Source organism: Dipteris shenzhenensis, chromosome 30 (genome assembly GCF_047967505.1).
Source record: "Dipteris shenzhenensis isolate YYH24624 ecotype China chromosome 30, Dip_SZ_1.0, whole genome shotgun sequence".
Taxonomy (NCBI): Eukaryota; Viridiplantae; Streptophyta; class Polypodiopsida; order Gleicheniales; family Dipteridaceae; genus Dipteris; species Dipteris shenzhenensis.
The window spans coordinates 4,740,580-4,754,247 of NC_141625.1; the positions used below are offsets into that span (position 1 = coordinate 4,740,580).

Sequence of the window (13,668 nt, forward strand, 5' to 3'; positions counted from 1 at the left end):
GCGGAATGTCCTCTAAACACTTTAGAGGACATTCCCATGTCCCAACAAGCATCCCTCGTCTTCTCAGGAGCCTAGCATGCCGCTTTGATCAAAGGAGTTGTTCTCATGTGATGAGATCCATTGAGTCTCCGTAGCATATGGGTTGTTGTCAGGGATATTGGCCATACGCTTGCTTTAGATGAGCCCTACCTTTACGCTTAGCTAAATTCACGCTTAACATCCACCAATTTCCTGATGATGGTAGGCGAAGGATGGGGAACCCAGTGTGGTTATGGTCGAACAAGGAAGCTCCCTGAAAATATTGTGGAAATGGTCAAAGAGGGAAGCTCCATGAAAATAGTGAGCTAATTTTTAAATAGGTTGGGCACATGTTCACTTCCGTCTCCCTTCCGTTTGGAGAATTGCTTGCCGGAAGGAGTCACAATCACGAGCACATGTTGCCTGAAGTTTATTAATGGACTCTGCCGGAGTTATGGGCACATGCTCCGTGAGAGCAAGAAGGGATGAGGGGCAACTTTTCATTGGTTGCTAGATCCTTGCCTGCCCTTACTTGCCTATGCAGTCCGACTCCAAGGGTCAGGCAAGGTTTGGCCTTCCGTTTGGCATTCGGTTTGCCACATCAGCCCAGGCTGCCTGACCGACTTTAAAAAGGTGTCACGTGCCCAGGGTGAGAGCGTGGGAATGCTCTCTTACAAGGAATGGGAGGAGGTCTTCATTAATGTAAAATTTATTTTATTTATATCTAAATAATATCGAGAAGCAGCTTGAGATTTGGCAAATCTACCCATTTGAAGCTGTTTCATTAATAAATTTCAGTGCCACTCAGTGGATCTCTAAGCTGCCACTCCAACTGCAGCCCCAGCACATTGTCTCTCTATTATTTTGCAACAGACTTCCCCATCAGCGCTGCACGCTGTCACAATGAACTGAACTTTGAACACTTTGAACCTCTCATGGCTTCATTGGCTTGTCTCAGGTCTGCATTTCTCTGGAAGGATATCCACCAAGATCGCGACTGTTTTTTATAGTTTTCTTCCGTTGCATTCAAGAATCAGCAGCCTTCTGCCCAGACTCTATCCAGATTCCAGTCTTCCGTCGTCTCGGCCGTCTGCCACTCTCGACAGTATCTTGATTCTTCCTCTGCTCTCTTTATTAGTCAGTTGCAGCTTCCTCAGCTGTTAGCGCTTTATGACTCGTCAGCCACCCATCTTGGCTCCATTTGAACGCATTCATGAGCATGCGTCTCGTCATTGCATCCTGATGCTTATCCTCTACCTTTCGCTCTTTCTGTCTAGACTCCGTGTTTTTGCTGCTCGCTTTCTGGTCTTTTCACCATGGCATCGCGTCAAATTTGTTCATGGATGATGGAATCGCTGACCCAACTTGGTGACCCGAGCAAAAGAGAAGCCACCCATTTGTTGTTTTCATTTAGGACCCTCGCTGTCTGTTGCTATTGTACGTTATTCTATTCTTGATGCAGATCGAGTTGGACTTCTGCAATCTTTGAATCACGCGAATACGTCGAGACTCTAGAGTCTAGTTCACAGTACAGGCTTGTCTCCACCGCAATCTGTCTGGGATTGACGCCGCCGGATTTTGGCTCTCCTAAAGCTGCCTTCCTCTTAATAAAATACTGAAGAAATTCTGCTCTCAGACGTTGCAAACGACAAGAAAAGTAACGAGCTACATTTTCCAGATAACAACTCATCGAAATCTGCCTTCGGAATAGCCAAGCCAGAATTTCCCGGCTGGAGCTTCAAACTCGTGCCGGCGCGAACGTGTACAGACGTCGCTGAGCCATAGTTCTGGTTAATCTCGCCGTGCAAACCATCTCCAAGCGTTGGCCTCCCATCCCTTCTGAGCCATAATTCTTGCGAACAAACTTGGCCTCCATCCATGTTGGCTTTCTATTTGCGCCGCAAGTTGTGGTTTTGGGTCAATACCGTATCGGCAGTTGTATCAATCTGCTTGTAGGTAAGTCGAAGTCTTCTTATATGGATGGCATACCGTTGTCCATGTATCTCTTGAATGAAGTATCCTAGTAATGGCAAGCTGTTGTGAGTAACTTCTGAAAGTTATACGTTGCCGTCGACGGTGAAAAAGTATCTTCGCACCTACGTCTTGGTATAGAGAAAGAGGAGCATTTGGGTTACCCAACTACCCACGATCCAAATACTGCGAAGCTTCCTTTCGAGAACCAGACCTTTTGTGCCGAGGAGGTCGTATAACGTGTCCATTCTTTTTCCTACCTAGCTTGCCGCAGCTACCGAAATGCCAGAGCTAATTCACACCATGTCTGTTCTTTGCCTCTGCAGCTGCTGAGATTGCATGAGACAAAACGCGCATGAAGAAGGAACAGCTCCTCAATGTCTGATTCCGGCTCCGACGATTCGCTAAGACTTACGCTTTCACCTCCTCGATCGCATTCCCATTCTAATAGATCTGAGAGCTGCACTCCGCACCCTGGGTACGGTGACGATGGGGAACAGAGACAGGGCAGAGGTTCCGGAGAAAGGTCTTCATCCTCCCGAGCTAAGACAGACTGTATACCACCACCTTTTCCATGGTCCTCCGACAGACGAGCCGTTGTGCAACCATTGAGTTTTTTGACTTCTAATGGCATAACGTCAATCGATGCAGAAGTGAAATGTAAAAAATGCAATTCCATCCAAAGGGTGGATATCGACATCGAGCCCTCTTTTCATCTTGTCAGAAGCTATTTCATTGCCCATAAGGCCACTATGCATGATCGCGCACCCAGGATCTGGTCCAATCCACGTTTGCTGAACTGCACCGTTTGCAATCAGAGTGAATGTGCAAAACCTGTGATAGATAGCAAAAAGAGAAACATCAACTGGCTATTCCTGTTGCTAACACAAACGCTCGGTGTTTGCAAGCTTGAACACCTTAAATATTTCTGCAAACACACCCGCCGGCATAGGACGGGAGCCAAAGATAGGGTTCTGTACCTTACATACGTGGGACTACTGAAGCAGCTGGACCCCGGAGGCCCGTACGATTGACGCAAGCCAGTTTCGCTAGTTCTCTCTTTTGCAGTGGTACTGGGGGTATAGAGGTACACCTACACAATAGCTACCAGCTTCGGCCTCAGACTCTACCCAGATCTCAAGACTGCTGAAGATTGCATAGTAGGCTCCCACGATTGCCTGGAACGTGAGTAAATGGCATAAACTCTTCTAGCCTTCTACTCTGCAATCTTCAAATTTATAGTCTTGCTCGGATTCTGTGTATAGTTGTATGCATCTCGCTGAGATTTTGTGTATAAAAGTTTCCAGGCATACTTCTGTGGAATCGTGCTTCTCCTATCTGCTGCCTAAGCGGACTCAGCCTTTTGATCCTCGATTATCACAGCAGTCATGCTTCAGAATATGCCCATACATTGAACACAGGTGGACCTGCCTTCATTTTTTGGCAATTCGGTTGTTCATCCAAAACTTTTTGCAGGTCGTGGCGGCCAAAGCTACAGAAAGGGAGAGGAGGGGGTGGGGGAGGGATGGTTTGCAGAATTTGTCACGCCAGCTTGCGAGCATGAGTTCTACTGATTTTCACGCCCTGGGGCAGCATGCTTGGAATTCTTTGTTCTCCCTGTTGCTATGCGTTAATATCCCCCCTCCTATATTCTTGCTTTTGGACCAATAAGGGTCACACAGGATCGGTAAAGGATTCATTTTACAGAATTAGATGACAAGGAGGAGAATGCCGAGATATGGAAAACATCGATAGTCCAGGACACTCAGGCGAATAATTCTATTTAAAAAAAAGATGAAATTGAAATACTAGCTAAGAGCTTTATCACACGTTAAAAATTGTGAAAGTCTTTTGTAGAGTAGACTGCATATTGATTTGTTGATGAACTGATGTTGATGGACATTCATATAAGAGTTCATTCTAGAGTCTCCTTTTGTTTGTGTTTTAATACGCAATCGAGATAAGAATATGTTCATATGTTAAAGGGTTGTGTGTGTCTCTTTATCATGTGTAGAGAGTGAAAGAGTGACAGAGATAACAAACAAAGATAGACAGATATATATAGAAGAAAGTCCTATCGATTATAAGAGACTTGTGAGAGGACAGAATGTGTTACTCATTCAGTGTTGATTGGGATTATTTTTTCTTGAAAGATGGCATATGTAATGAACATATGGTTCTCCAAGGCATGAGTACAAAAATTACCTGCACGTGGCATGCACATGAAATGCTCCAAGGCATGAGTACAAAAACTCCCTTAAGGAGGCATGTATTTATAAGGCTGCAAGACCTATTAGAGAAAACCCAAAAAGGTATACAAAATACTCATACTGTATACAAAAAAAAGAGATAGATCCCTCATTTTCTCCAGATCCCTTGGTTTCTCTAGATCCATTTTTTGCCAGATCCCTCATCCTCTTTAGAGCTATCACCTGGGCTAGATTGCATGCAAAATGAATGGAAAAGCTAAGTATATCAGCATTGTATAATTTTAAAAGAATCTAGCTTCAGTATGGCATTAAGAGTGATGAGAGACTTTATCTTCACATAGCTACATCCTAATGACACAAGTTTGTAATAAGGATATATTTCCATGAGGCAAGAGAAGGGCATTGATAGGAATGAAAAATAACATACATCAAATGAAATGCATTAATTGATAAGATAATAAGTAATAAAGATACAAAATACATTGGCACTAGCTTTATCCTCCAAGCAAATTGGTATACTCACATGAGATTAAGTGAGGGGGATAGGAATTATTATTGAGTCAAGATATAAGAAATTGATTCCTTATATCTTGACTTCCATGTCCCTCTCACTGAATAGTACTCTCTCAAGTATGTAAGGATATTTTCTAGCCTCCTCAAAGAGCCACTATAGAGATATAGAACGACACATTTGCAAACCGTCATAGTGCTAGGGATGCTCCAAGCACAAAAGCATGGAAAACAAGAAATCAAACACTAACCCACTTGATTGGAAGCAATATTTGATGCAACAAAAAGCCTTTAGTAAGGATGAGGATTGCATGCTTAGTTGATAAGGATGAACTCACAAATGGTTAGAATGAGGAGAAGAGGAGAGAAGCATGAAAAGACAAGAGGAGAGAAGTATGAATCAACCTAAGGCAAGGACTTGTTTCAACCACTTTCTCCATCTTCTTCTTTCATTCTTGCATGAGAAGAGAAGAGGAGAGAAGCATGAAAAGACCTGAGGAGAAGACTTGTTTCTACCTCTTTCTCCATCTTCTTTTTTCATTCTTGCGTGAGAAGAGAAGAGGAGAGAAGCATGAAAAGACCTAAGGAGAGGACTTGTTTCTACCTCTTTCTCCATGAAAAGAGTAAGGAGAGGACTTGTTTAACAAAGTTGTAACTTCTCCAACATAAAGTGACCACTTGAAATTGAAAACAATGTAATAGAGCTTAATTTAGACATTTCTACCTCAAGAAAGAGGTGGTTTTTAAATCGATAAGTGTAAAATAGTCCATTGAAAACAACAAAGTATTAAAAGTATAATTATAACAATTGATTGGGAGAAAGAAAGAGGTGTTTTGGTGCATGCAGCAATAGTCCACTATGCATGTGAAGGTTTGAAAATTGGAAGTGTCCGAAAACTATGTATTTGGAAAACTTGAAAATTTATGTAAAAACTAAAAAACTTTGTAGATTTCAAGGGGCACAATTGGGGAGTATTTCAATGCCTCATTCAAGGGTGCAAAGAGTTGAAGAAAGTAAGGGAGGGATAAGAGTTTGGAAGAGTGTCAAAAGCGGAACAAAAGCAAGTTTTAGGTTTTGGGTTTTTGTGCAGAATTTCATTAGTATTTATATAGGAAATTCCTAGTAATCTATTGGTATTTACTTAGGTGTATCCAATAGGTGCCCTTTACTAGTTGGGGGAGGTGGGGGAGCAGAGTGGTATATGATGGCAAAATATTTAAGCATCAAGGCGGGAGGGAGGGAAAATGATTAGTCCCACATGGGGAGAGAGTTTGAATTAAACAAACGAGTAACATGACCCATCTACGATGTGTTAGAGACCCGCTCCATTGGATCTCAAGGTAGGATCTTAAAATTCTTAAATTTCAAGAAATTAAATTTCAGGTTTCAAGACTCCCTCCACGAAGGAACTACTTGGCTTGGACCTATGCTTAGTTTATAGCCAGGTGAGTGGAAAATTCATTCATTGGGCAAAGCATTCTGTCTCTCTCTCTCTCTCTCTCTCTCTCTCTCTCTCTCTCTCTCTCTCTCTCTCTCTCTCTCGATAGACATCCATATGCATGAATATTTTATCTTGAGCACCTCTCACAATGATCACATATACTCCCCCCCCCTCCCTCCCTCCCTCGCTCTCTCCCTCTCCCTCTCTCGCTCTCTCCCTATCCCTCTCTCTCTCTCTCTCTCTCTCTCTCTCTCTCTCTCTCTCTCTCTCTCTCTCACACGCACACACACATACACAAAAGAGTTTTGCTCACACAAAAAGACACACACGAACACATGCACACACAGACCCTCAAACTTAGGAGACATACACACACAAATTCTCAAATTTAGGCTTGCTCTCCCTTTTGGCTACCACATGGAAACTCTTCATTAATAAAAAGAATAGAAGTAAATATAGACATGTCAATATGTGTATGTGGCCTTGCTTGTGTAGCACCCATATATATTTCATTTTTTATCTTTTCTTTTTTAAAATGCACAAAACCTTTTTTCTACCTAAAAGCCAAGGCTTAGCTGAGATTTGATTCAAAAGTTGTAAAAATAATTCAAATAATGAGATCCATAATAAAGCTACAATTTATTTCTTGATAAGGAAAGCTTGTAAGAAATTGTTTTAACTCATTGAGGGGATGATTCAAATCCTATGACCAATTGTCAATTCCAATTCCACTTTCCATGTTCCTTTGGCCTATTCTCTTAACCCCCACGTCTTTTTCCTTTAGCTACCTCATTGTAGGTTTTAGAATGATTCTACCACAGGTTTTAACATTGTTACCATTCTCTTTTTATTACTATTGGACTACTTTACAAATGTATAACACCAACAATGAAAGAAGAGTGCATGGGCAATCATGGTTATAACAACTGATGAAAAAATCCAATTGCAAAGCCAAAGGCAATCCTTACTCTGCAATCAGGCTTCCTTGTTTCTTTTAGAGGAGTTCCTAGTTGAGAGTCGAGACGTTAACAACTTAATGGCTTTGAGAAGAATGTTCAAACTTGTGGTTTTTCTAGCAATGAAGCTTTCCATGGCATGCTCATGACCACATGCACCAAACACCATCCTAACATCCATAATGCTATGACATTGAACAATGTTATCTGTTAAAGATGGGACATCAAGGAAGACAACATTGAAAGAATTCTTGAGTGGAGGTGGAGCTGCATTATAACTCATTTGGTGCAATTAGAACCATGCTTTTTGTCAATTTTCACTTCAACCAAAGTAAATATGCTTGAGCATTAATGAAGTATCTACTTTTGTAAGATGGGCATTGAATACCATTTTGATCAAGCCATAAAGTAATGGAAATTAAATTTTTAGAATATAGACTTGGTACTTGCGGGCTCTAGTAGGCAATGCCAAGTCTGTCTTTGCTATAGCTGCCCACTGTGTGCTATGTTATGCTTGTGTTTCATTGTCTAGTTTGTATTCTTTGCTACTATGCATCCATTTCTATGCATCACGACCCTTTGTAGTCATGCCTTTTGACTCTCTATTTTGGTGAACCTTGCCTTAGACCTTTTTGCTTCTTGTTTTGCATTGCCATAGTGGTTTGTAGACATGCTATTGTGCATTTCTCTCTTGAATGATTGCATATTACTTGTGTGCTTAAAGTCGAGACCTTTCTTTTATTACCTTGGACATGCTATTGTGCATTTCTTGAATGATTGTAGTTTTCTTGAAGTTGTGCCCATTATCGTTGGTTGAGTTGTAGGTGTAGCTTGGTGGTGCCTTTGCTGATGTTGTGTGTCAACTAACTACGCTTAGTGGTGCTAGTAGCTAGTTGTGTGTTAACTAACTACACTTAGTGGTTCTAGTAGCTTGTTGTGTACTCATTATAGGTGTGCATGAAGCTTTTTTTTGTGCCATCTTTCTTTGTTTCCTAGCTATCTTGTCTTGCTAGGTCATTGTTGTTGCTTGTATCTTGCCTTTCATGGTATTTGTTGTCTTCTCTCATTCCACACTTGTTTGCTTGCTAGGGGATATAGTATATTGAATATTTTAATTTATAGTGTTTTTGTTTTTACATTTTTTTTTCAAAAAAATCTTTTAAATCATATTTAATTCAATAAATACCGAATTAATTCTTTAAAAACGTTATTTCTTATCAGGTCAAAGAATACCTAAAAACCTGCTACCTTTTATAAGGGACTTTACAAATTGCTTAAGGGATATGATCAAAAACCATAAGGGACATGTGAACTTCTCTATGGGACTTCAAATCCCTTGTGGTACATGGATCAAATCTCATAAGGGACCCCAAAATTCCCATGTGGGACTTCAAATCACATGAGGGATCCCAAACTCCCATATGTGACTTTAAATCCCTTATAGGACATAGATCACATCTCAGACTCTGAAAATCCCATTAGGGACCCTAAAACTCATATGTGGGACTTCAACTTCCATAAGGAACCTCCAAATGCCTATATGAGACTTGAAATATCATATTTGGAAATTCAAATATTGCATGTGGGATATTGATTCTCTCCCAAAGTGGACTTTTAAACTTGTGAGTGGTACCTAAAATATGATGTTTAGGACTTTAAAGATTCCATATGACATAATGATCCACTCTTATACAGGAGTAGCAAACTCATATATGGGACTTCAAATGTCATGTTCAAAAAGATTCCAAATAACTTTAAATATCCCATTTGGAGATTCAAATCTTTCATGTGGGATATTGATTCACTCCCAAAGTGGACTTCTAAACTTGTATGTGGGACTTTAAATTGATGTTTAGGACTTCAAAGATTCTATGTGGGATATTGATCCACTCCTATACGGGAGTACCAAACTCATATGTGAGACTTCAAATGTCATGTTCGAAAAGCTTTTAAATACTCATGCAAGATACTAGCTTAATCCATCAAGGGCTATTGGTTCAAGAATTCAAATATTCACACAAGATATTGATTCAAATGTCATCTTTAAGGGTTTAAATATTCAAGCGGAATGTTGATTCAAATGTCGTGTTTAAGACTCCAAATATTCACGTGGGAATTCATTTAAATGTCATGTTTGAGATGTCATATATGGGGACTTCAGATTTTATGTTCAAGACTTCAAACATTCATGCAAGATATTGATTCAAATGTCATGTTTAAGACTTCAAATGCTCACGTGGGATGTTGATTTAAACCATCAAGGGCTATTGGTTGATTTCCATATGGGAGTTCTAACTACCATGCAAGAGATGAGACAAAAAGGAGGAAATCCCATGAGCAAACTTGAAATCCCATGAGGGAACTTGAAGTCCCATATGGAAGCTAGAAATTCTTAAAAAAGAATATGGATAGAACCTATTATTTAGGGATTTTCTTGTATCGAGAGGTTTGATCCATAAGGGAGTTATAACTACCATGCAAGAGATGACACAAAAAGGAGGAAATCCCCTGAGGGAACTTGAAATCCCATATGGAAGCCAAAAATGCCTAAAGAAGGATATGGATAGGATATATTATTTAATGATTTTTTAATATTAGTCTAAGGCTATATATATATATATATATTTCCCCTTTAAAACTTTTTCATACTTGCAAGATTCTAATTGTCACCAAGTTAATATATATACATATATATATATATATATATATATATATATATATATTTCCCCTTTAAAACTTTTTCATACTTGCAAGATTCTGATTGTCACCAAGTTAAAGAACTAAAAAGTATAAGTACTTCATGAGGAGCTTGTGAATTGATTCAACATTAAAATAAATCCTTCTATTTGGTTAGCCATAATAGTTGTATTTTTTCTTAGTTACTTTATGAGGGATTGGTTCTTATAAGAGATGCAAAGGGTAATGGAATGAAATAAGCTTGCAAGGAAAGGTTCGCAATAATGAAAATGGCAAATATTCATTTTAGGTATGGGATAGTTTCTTAATCTAACTATTTGTAATAAGTGAAGAAAAAGTATTGAGTTCACCTAAATGCAAAATGAGATTAATTTTACATATTTTCCATTCTGAAATATAAAATAAAATAGAGAACTAGCATACTGACTACAAGGCATAGGCCATTTTCCGACAAAAATACCGATGCTTTTTACATTAATTTTTTTTTTCATGGGCGCAAATGTCGCTATATGTGTCGCTAAAAGCATCGGAAAAGGACCGTCGCTATCAAGCGTTGCTATATAGCGACACTGGTAAATGTCGCTATATAGCGACGCTGGTAAACGTCGCTATATAGCAACACTAAGAACATCGCTATATAGCAACACTGATAATCGTCGCTATATAGCGGCACTGGTAAATGTCGCTATATAGTGATGATTAATAGAAGTAAAAAAAAAGGGTTAGTGGGGCTAAACAGGGCTTCCTTTTGGCCCTGTTTAGCCCCACTAATCCTTTTTTTTTTTGTAATTACAAAACAAAGTTTTTTCATAACAAAATTTCCCTTGCGAAAAGGGTGATACAAAATCGCTCTTGTGAAATGATGAGCAACAAAAGCATATACATGTCGGACATATACAACATTGTTTGTAACAAAATTACCCTTTCGAAAGGGTGATACAAAATTGCTCAAACGAGTGGATATACAAAATGCTACTACCACTACTACTCATCCGAATCCGAATCATCCTCGTCTTGTTGGCCTGTTCCTTAGTCCTCGACACCTGCGTCTTCTCCCTCGTCCTCGCCACCTGCGTCTGATCCTTGGCCCTATTGATCGCTCGCCTCCGATGATGGGACGCTTGAGCTTTGACCCTAAGAGTGAACCATATAAATCAAAAATTAGATTGGAACTTAAATTAAAAAGTGAGATTACAAGTAGGAGTAAACTTATATCGTGCGAGCAGCCACCTCAGCCCAATCGACCGTCGCTCCCATTGCCTCTTGCTCAATGAACCACGGCTTTGTTCCTATCCGAAATGCGCGTCGCATCTCTGCATCTGTAGGAAGATGACCCATCGCAGCTTGCTGTGGATCCAATTTATGAGAGTTAGAGTTAGCTAAAGTGCATGTAATATGTAGTAAAACAAATAGAACAATACATTAAATGAGAAGAAGTAGACTTACCACGGTTGCCTCGAATGCATATTGTCCGCCTGCACCAAAGTGCGAAGTACCTACGACGTCCAGCCGTCTCTTCACAGCCCTCCTCTGACCCTTGAATAATTCAGGATGGTCCCTATGTTGCTTCTTGAAGTACTTCCAATTAGCTTTGTTTGCCCAGCTGGGTTTAGCCAACCCCTTTGTGATGGAAGTACGCAAGGTTGATCTACGATGCTTCAAGACCAAACCCATGTGCTCTCGCATATAATCGTCATTAAACTCCACATTTGGCGGATTAGGGTATCTTTGTTTTAACTCATCGATGATCGCCTGCTTCTTTTGGGCATCTTGATACCGCCAATCGGTATTTATGCCACTCTTGAAGTGATGACTCATCAACCTTCTCATGGTGGCCATCACTGCTTTGCCCTTTTTATCTTCTATTATCTCTCTGGCAGATGTGATTTGATAGGAGAGATCCCCTGATGAGTAAGGAGGACTAACGGTAGCAGAGTCTAAAGGAGTGGAAGCTGCACGAGCGCTTCCGGAGCGAGGAGTAGCAGTGGGAGTAGGAGAGGGAAAGGGACCTGACTGATACTATGTCTCCGGACCAAGTGGAGACCTAAAGGAGCGTGAGTGTGCTGACTCATCTACATCTCTCGAGTCAGCACAACATGATCCGCCCGTCCTACTCTTCCTTCCCTTGTGAGAGGCATGCGCAGGTGATGAGCCCACGATTGGAGGGGCACGAGGGAACGGCTGGGTAGTACGTCCACCCGTTGGTGTAAGGGAGGGAATTGCTGAGGTCCTCTGAGATAGAAGAGAGAAGAATCTCGCTGCCTCCTCATCACTCATCTGCGCTACAAACTCGTCGGGACTCCCGACAAAGCCATGCGCGGCTAGCAAAGGAGTTCCTCGAGGGGTAGTCGCAGTGCTACGTGGAAGAGGAGTCGGATGAGGGGTAGTCGTCGTGCTAGGTCCGAGAGGAGTTGGACCAAGGGTAGTCCTCGGGGTAGTCGCTTGAGAGGAATCAAAGTCCTCTGGAGCATAAAGATCATGAGCTCTTCTCCTGCGAGGTTGTCCATACTCATCGGATGAGCGATGTGATCCCATGTCTAACGTAGACACAAACACGAAAACAAAAAACAAACATAAGCATAGGCATAGGCATAGGCATAGGCAAGAAGAAAGAAGAGGGAAAGGAAAGAGGGAAAGAAGAGGGAAAGGAAAGAGAAGAGGAAGACGAGGGAAATAGAGAATAAGAGTTAGAGAGAATAAGCTCATGCTTATGCTTATGCGGAAATAGAGAATGAGAGAAGGGGGAAATAGAGAAGGGTGAAAGAGAGAAGCTAGAGAATGAGCCTATGCAGAAATAGAGAATGAGAGAAGGGGGAAATAGAGAAGAGGGAAAGAGAGAAGCATAAGCATGAGCTTATGCAGAAATAGAGAATGAGAGAAGCATAAGCATGAGCTTATGCTTCTCTCATTCTCTATTTCCGCATAAGCTCATGCGTGAATGAGCTTATTCTTCTCTCATTCTCTATTTCCGCATAAGCTCATGCATATGCGGAAATAGGGAATGAGAGAAGCATAAGCATGAGCTTATGCGGAAGATAGAAAATGAGCTTATGCGGAATTAGAGAATGAGAGAAGGGGGAAATAGAGAAGGGGGAAAGAGAGAAGCATAAGCATGAGCTTATGCCGAAATAGAGAATGAGAGAAGAGGGAAATAGAGAAGGGGGAAAGAGAGAAGCATAAGCATGAGCTTATGCGGAAATAGAGAAGGGGGAATGAGAGAAGCATAAGCATAAGCTTATGCGGAAATAGAGAATCAGAGAAGGGGGAAAGAGAGAAGCATAAGCATGAGCTTATGCGGAAATAGAGAAGGGGGAAATAGAGAAGAGTAAAAGAGAAAAGCATAAGCATGAGCTTATGTGGAAATAGAGAATGAGAAAAGCATAAGCATGGGCTTATGCTTCTCTCATTCTCTATTTCCGCATAAGCTCATGCGTGAATGAGCTTGAGCTTATGCGGAAATAGAGAATGAGAGAAGGGGGAAATAGAGAAGGGGGAAAGAGAGAAGCATAAGCATGAGCTTATGCGGAAATAGAGAATGAGAGAAGGGGAAAATAGAGAATGAGAGAAGGGGGAAATAGAGAAGGGGGAAACAGAGAAGGGGGAAAGAGAGAAGCTAGAGAATGAGCCTATGCGGAAATAGAGAATGAGAGAAGGGGGAAATAGAGAAGAGGGAAAGAGAGAAGCATAAGCATGAGCTTATTCGGAAATAGAGAATGAGAGAAGCATAAGCTCATATGCTTCTCTCATTCTCTATTTCCGCATAAGCTCATGCGTGAATGAGCTTATGCTTCTCTCATTCTCTATTTCCGCATAAGCTCATGCATATGCAGAAATAGAGAATGAGAGAAGCATAAGCATGAGCTT

The 13,668-nt window shown here is 40.9% G+C and overlaps 1 protein-coding gene across 1 annotated transcript; it reads left to right on the forward strand.

Annotated features, from left to right (window-relative positions):
• The first annotated feature begins 2,366 nt into the window (after positions 1-2,366).
• On the forward strand, positions 2,367-3,023 carry LOC147881631 (uncharacterized). Its single transcript, XM_087402133.1, has one exon. The coding sequence runs from the start codon at positions 2,367-2,369 to the stop codon at positions 3,021-3,023; it is 657 nt and encodes a 218-aa protein (XP_087258259.1).
• Positions 3,024-13,668: the final 10,645 nt, after the last annotated feature.

Bases quoted from the DNA above. Each gene is read 5' to 3' on its own strand.
- LOC147881631 (XM_087402133.1), top strand. From the start codon at position 2,367: ATGTCTGATTCCGGCTCCGACGATTCGCTAAGACTTACGCTTTCACCT.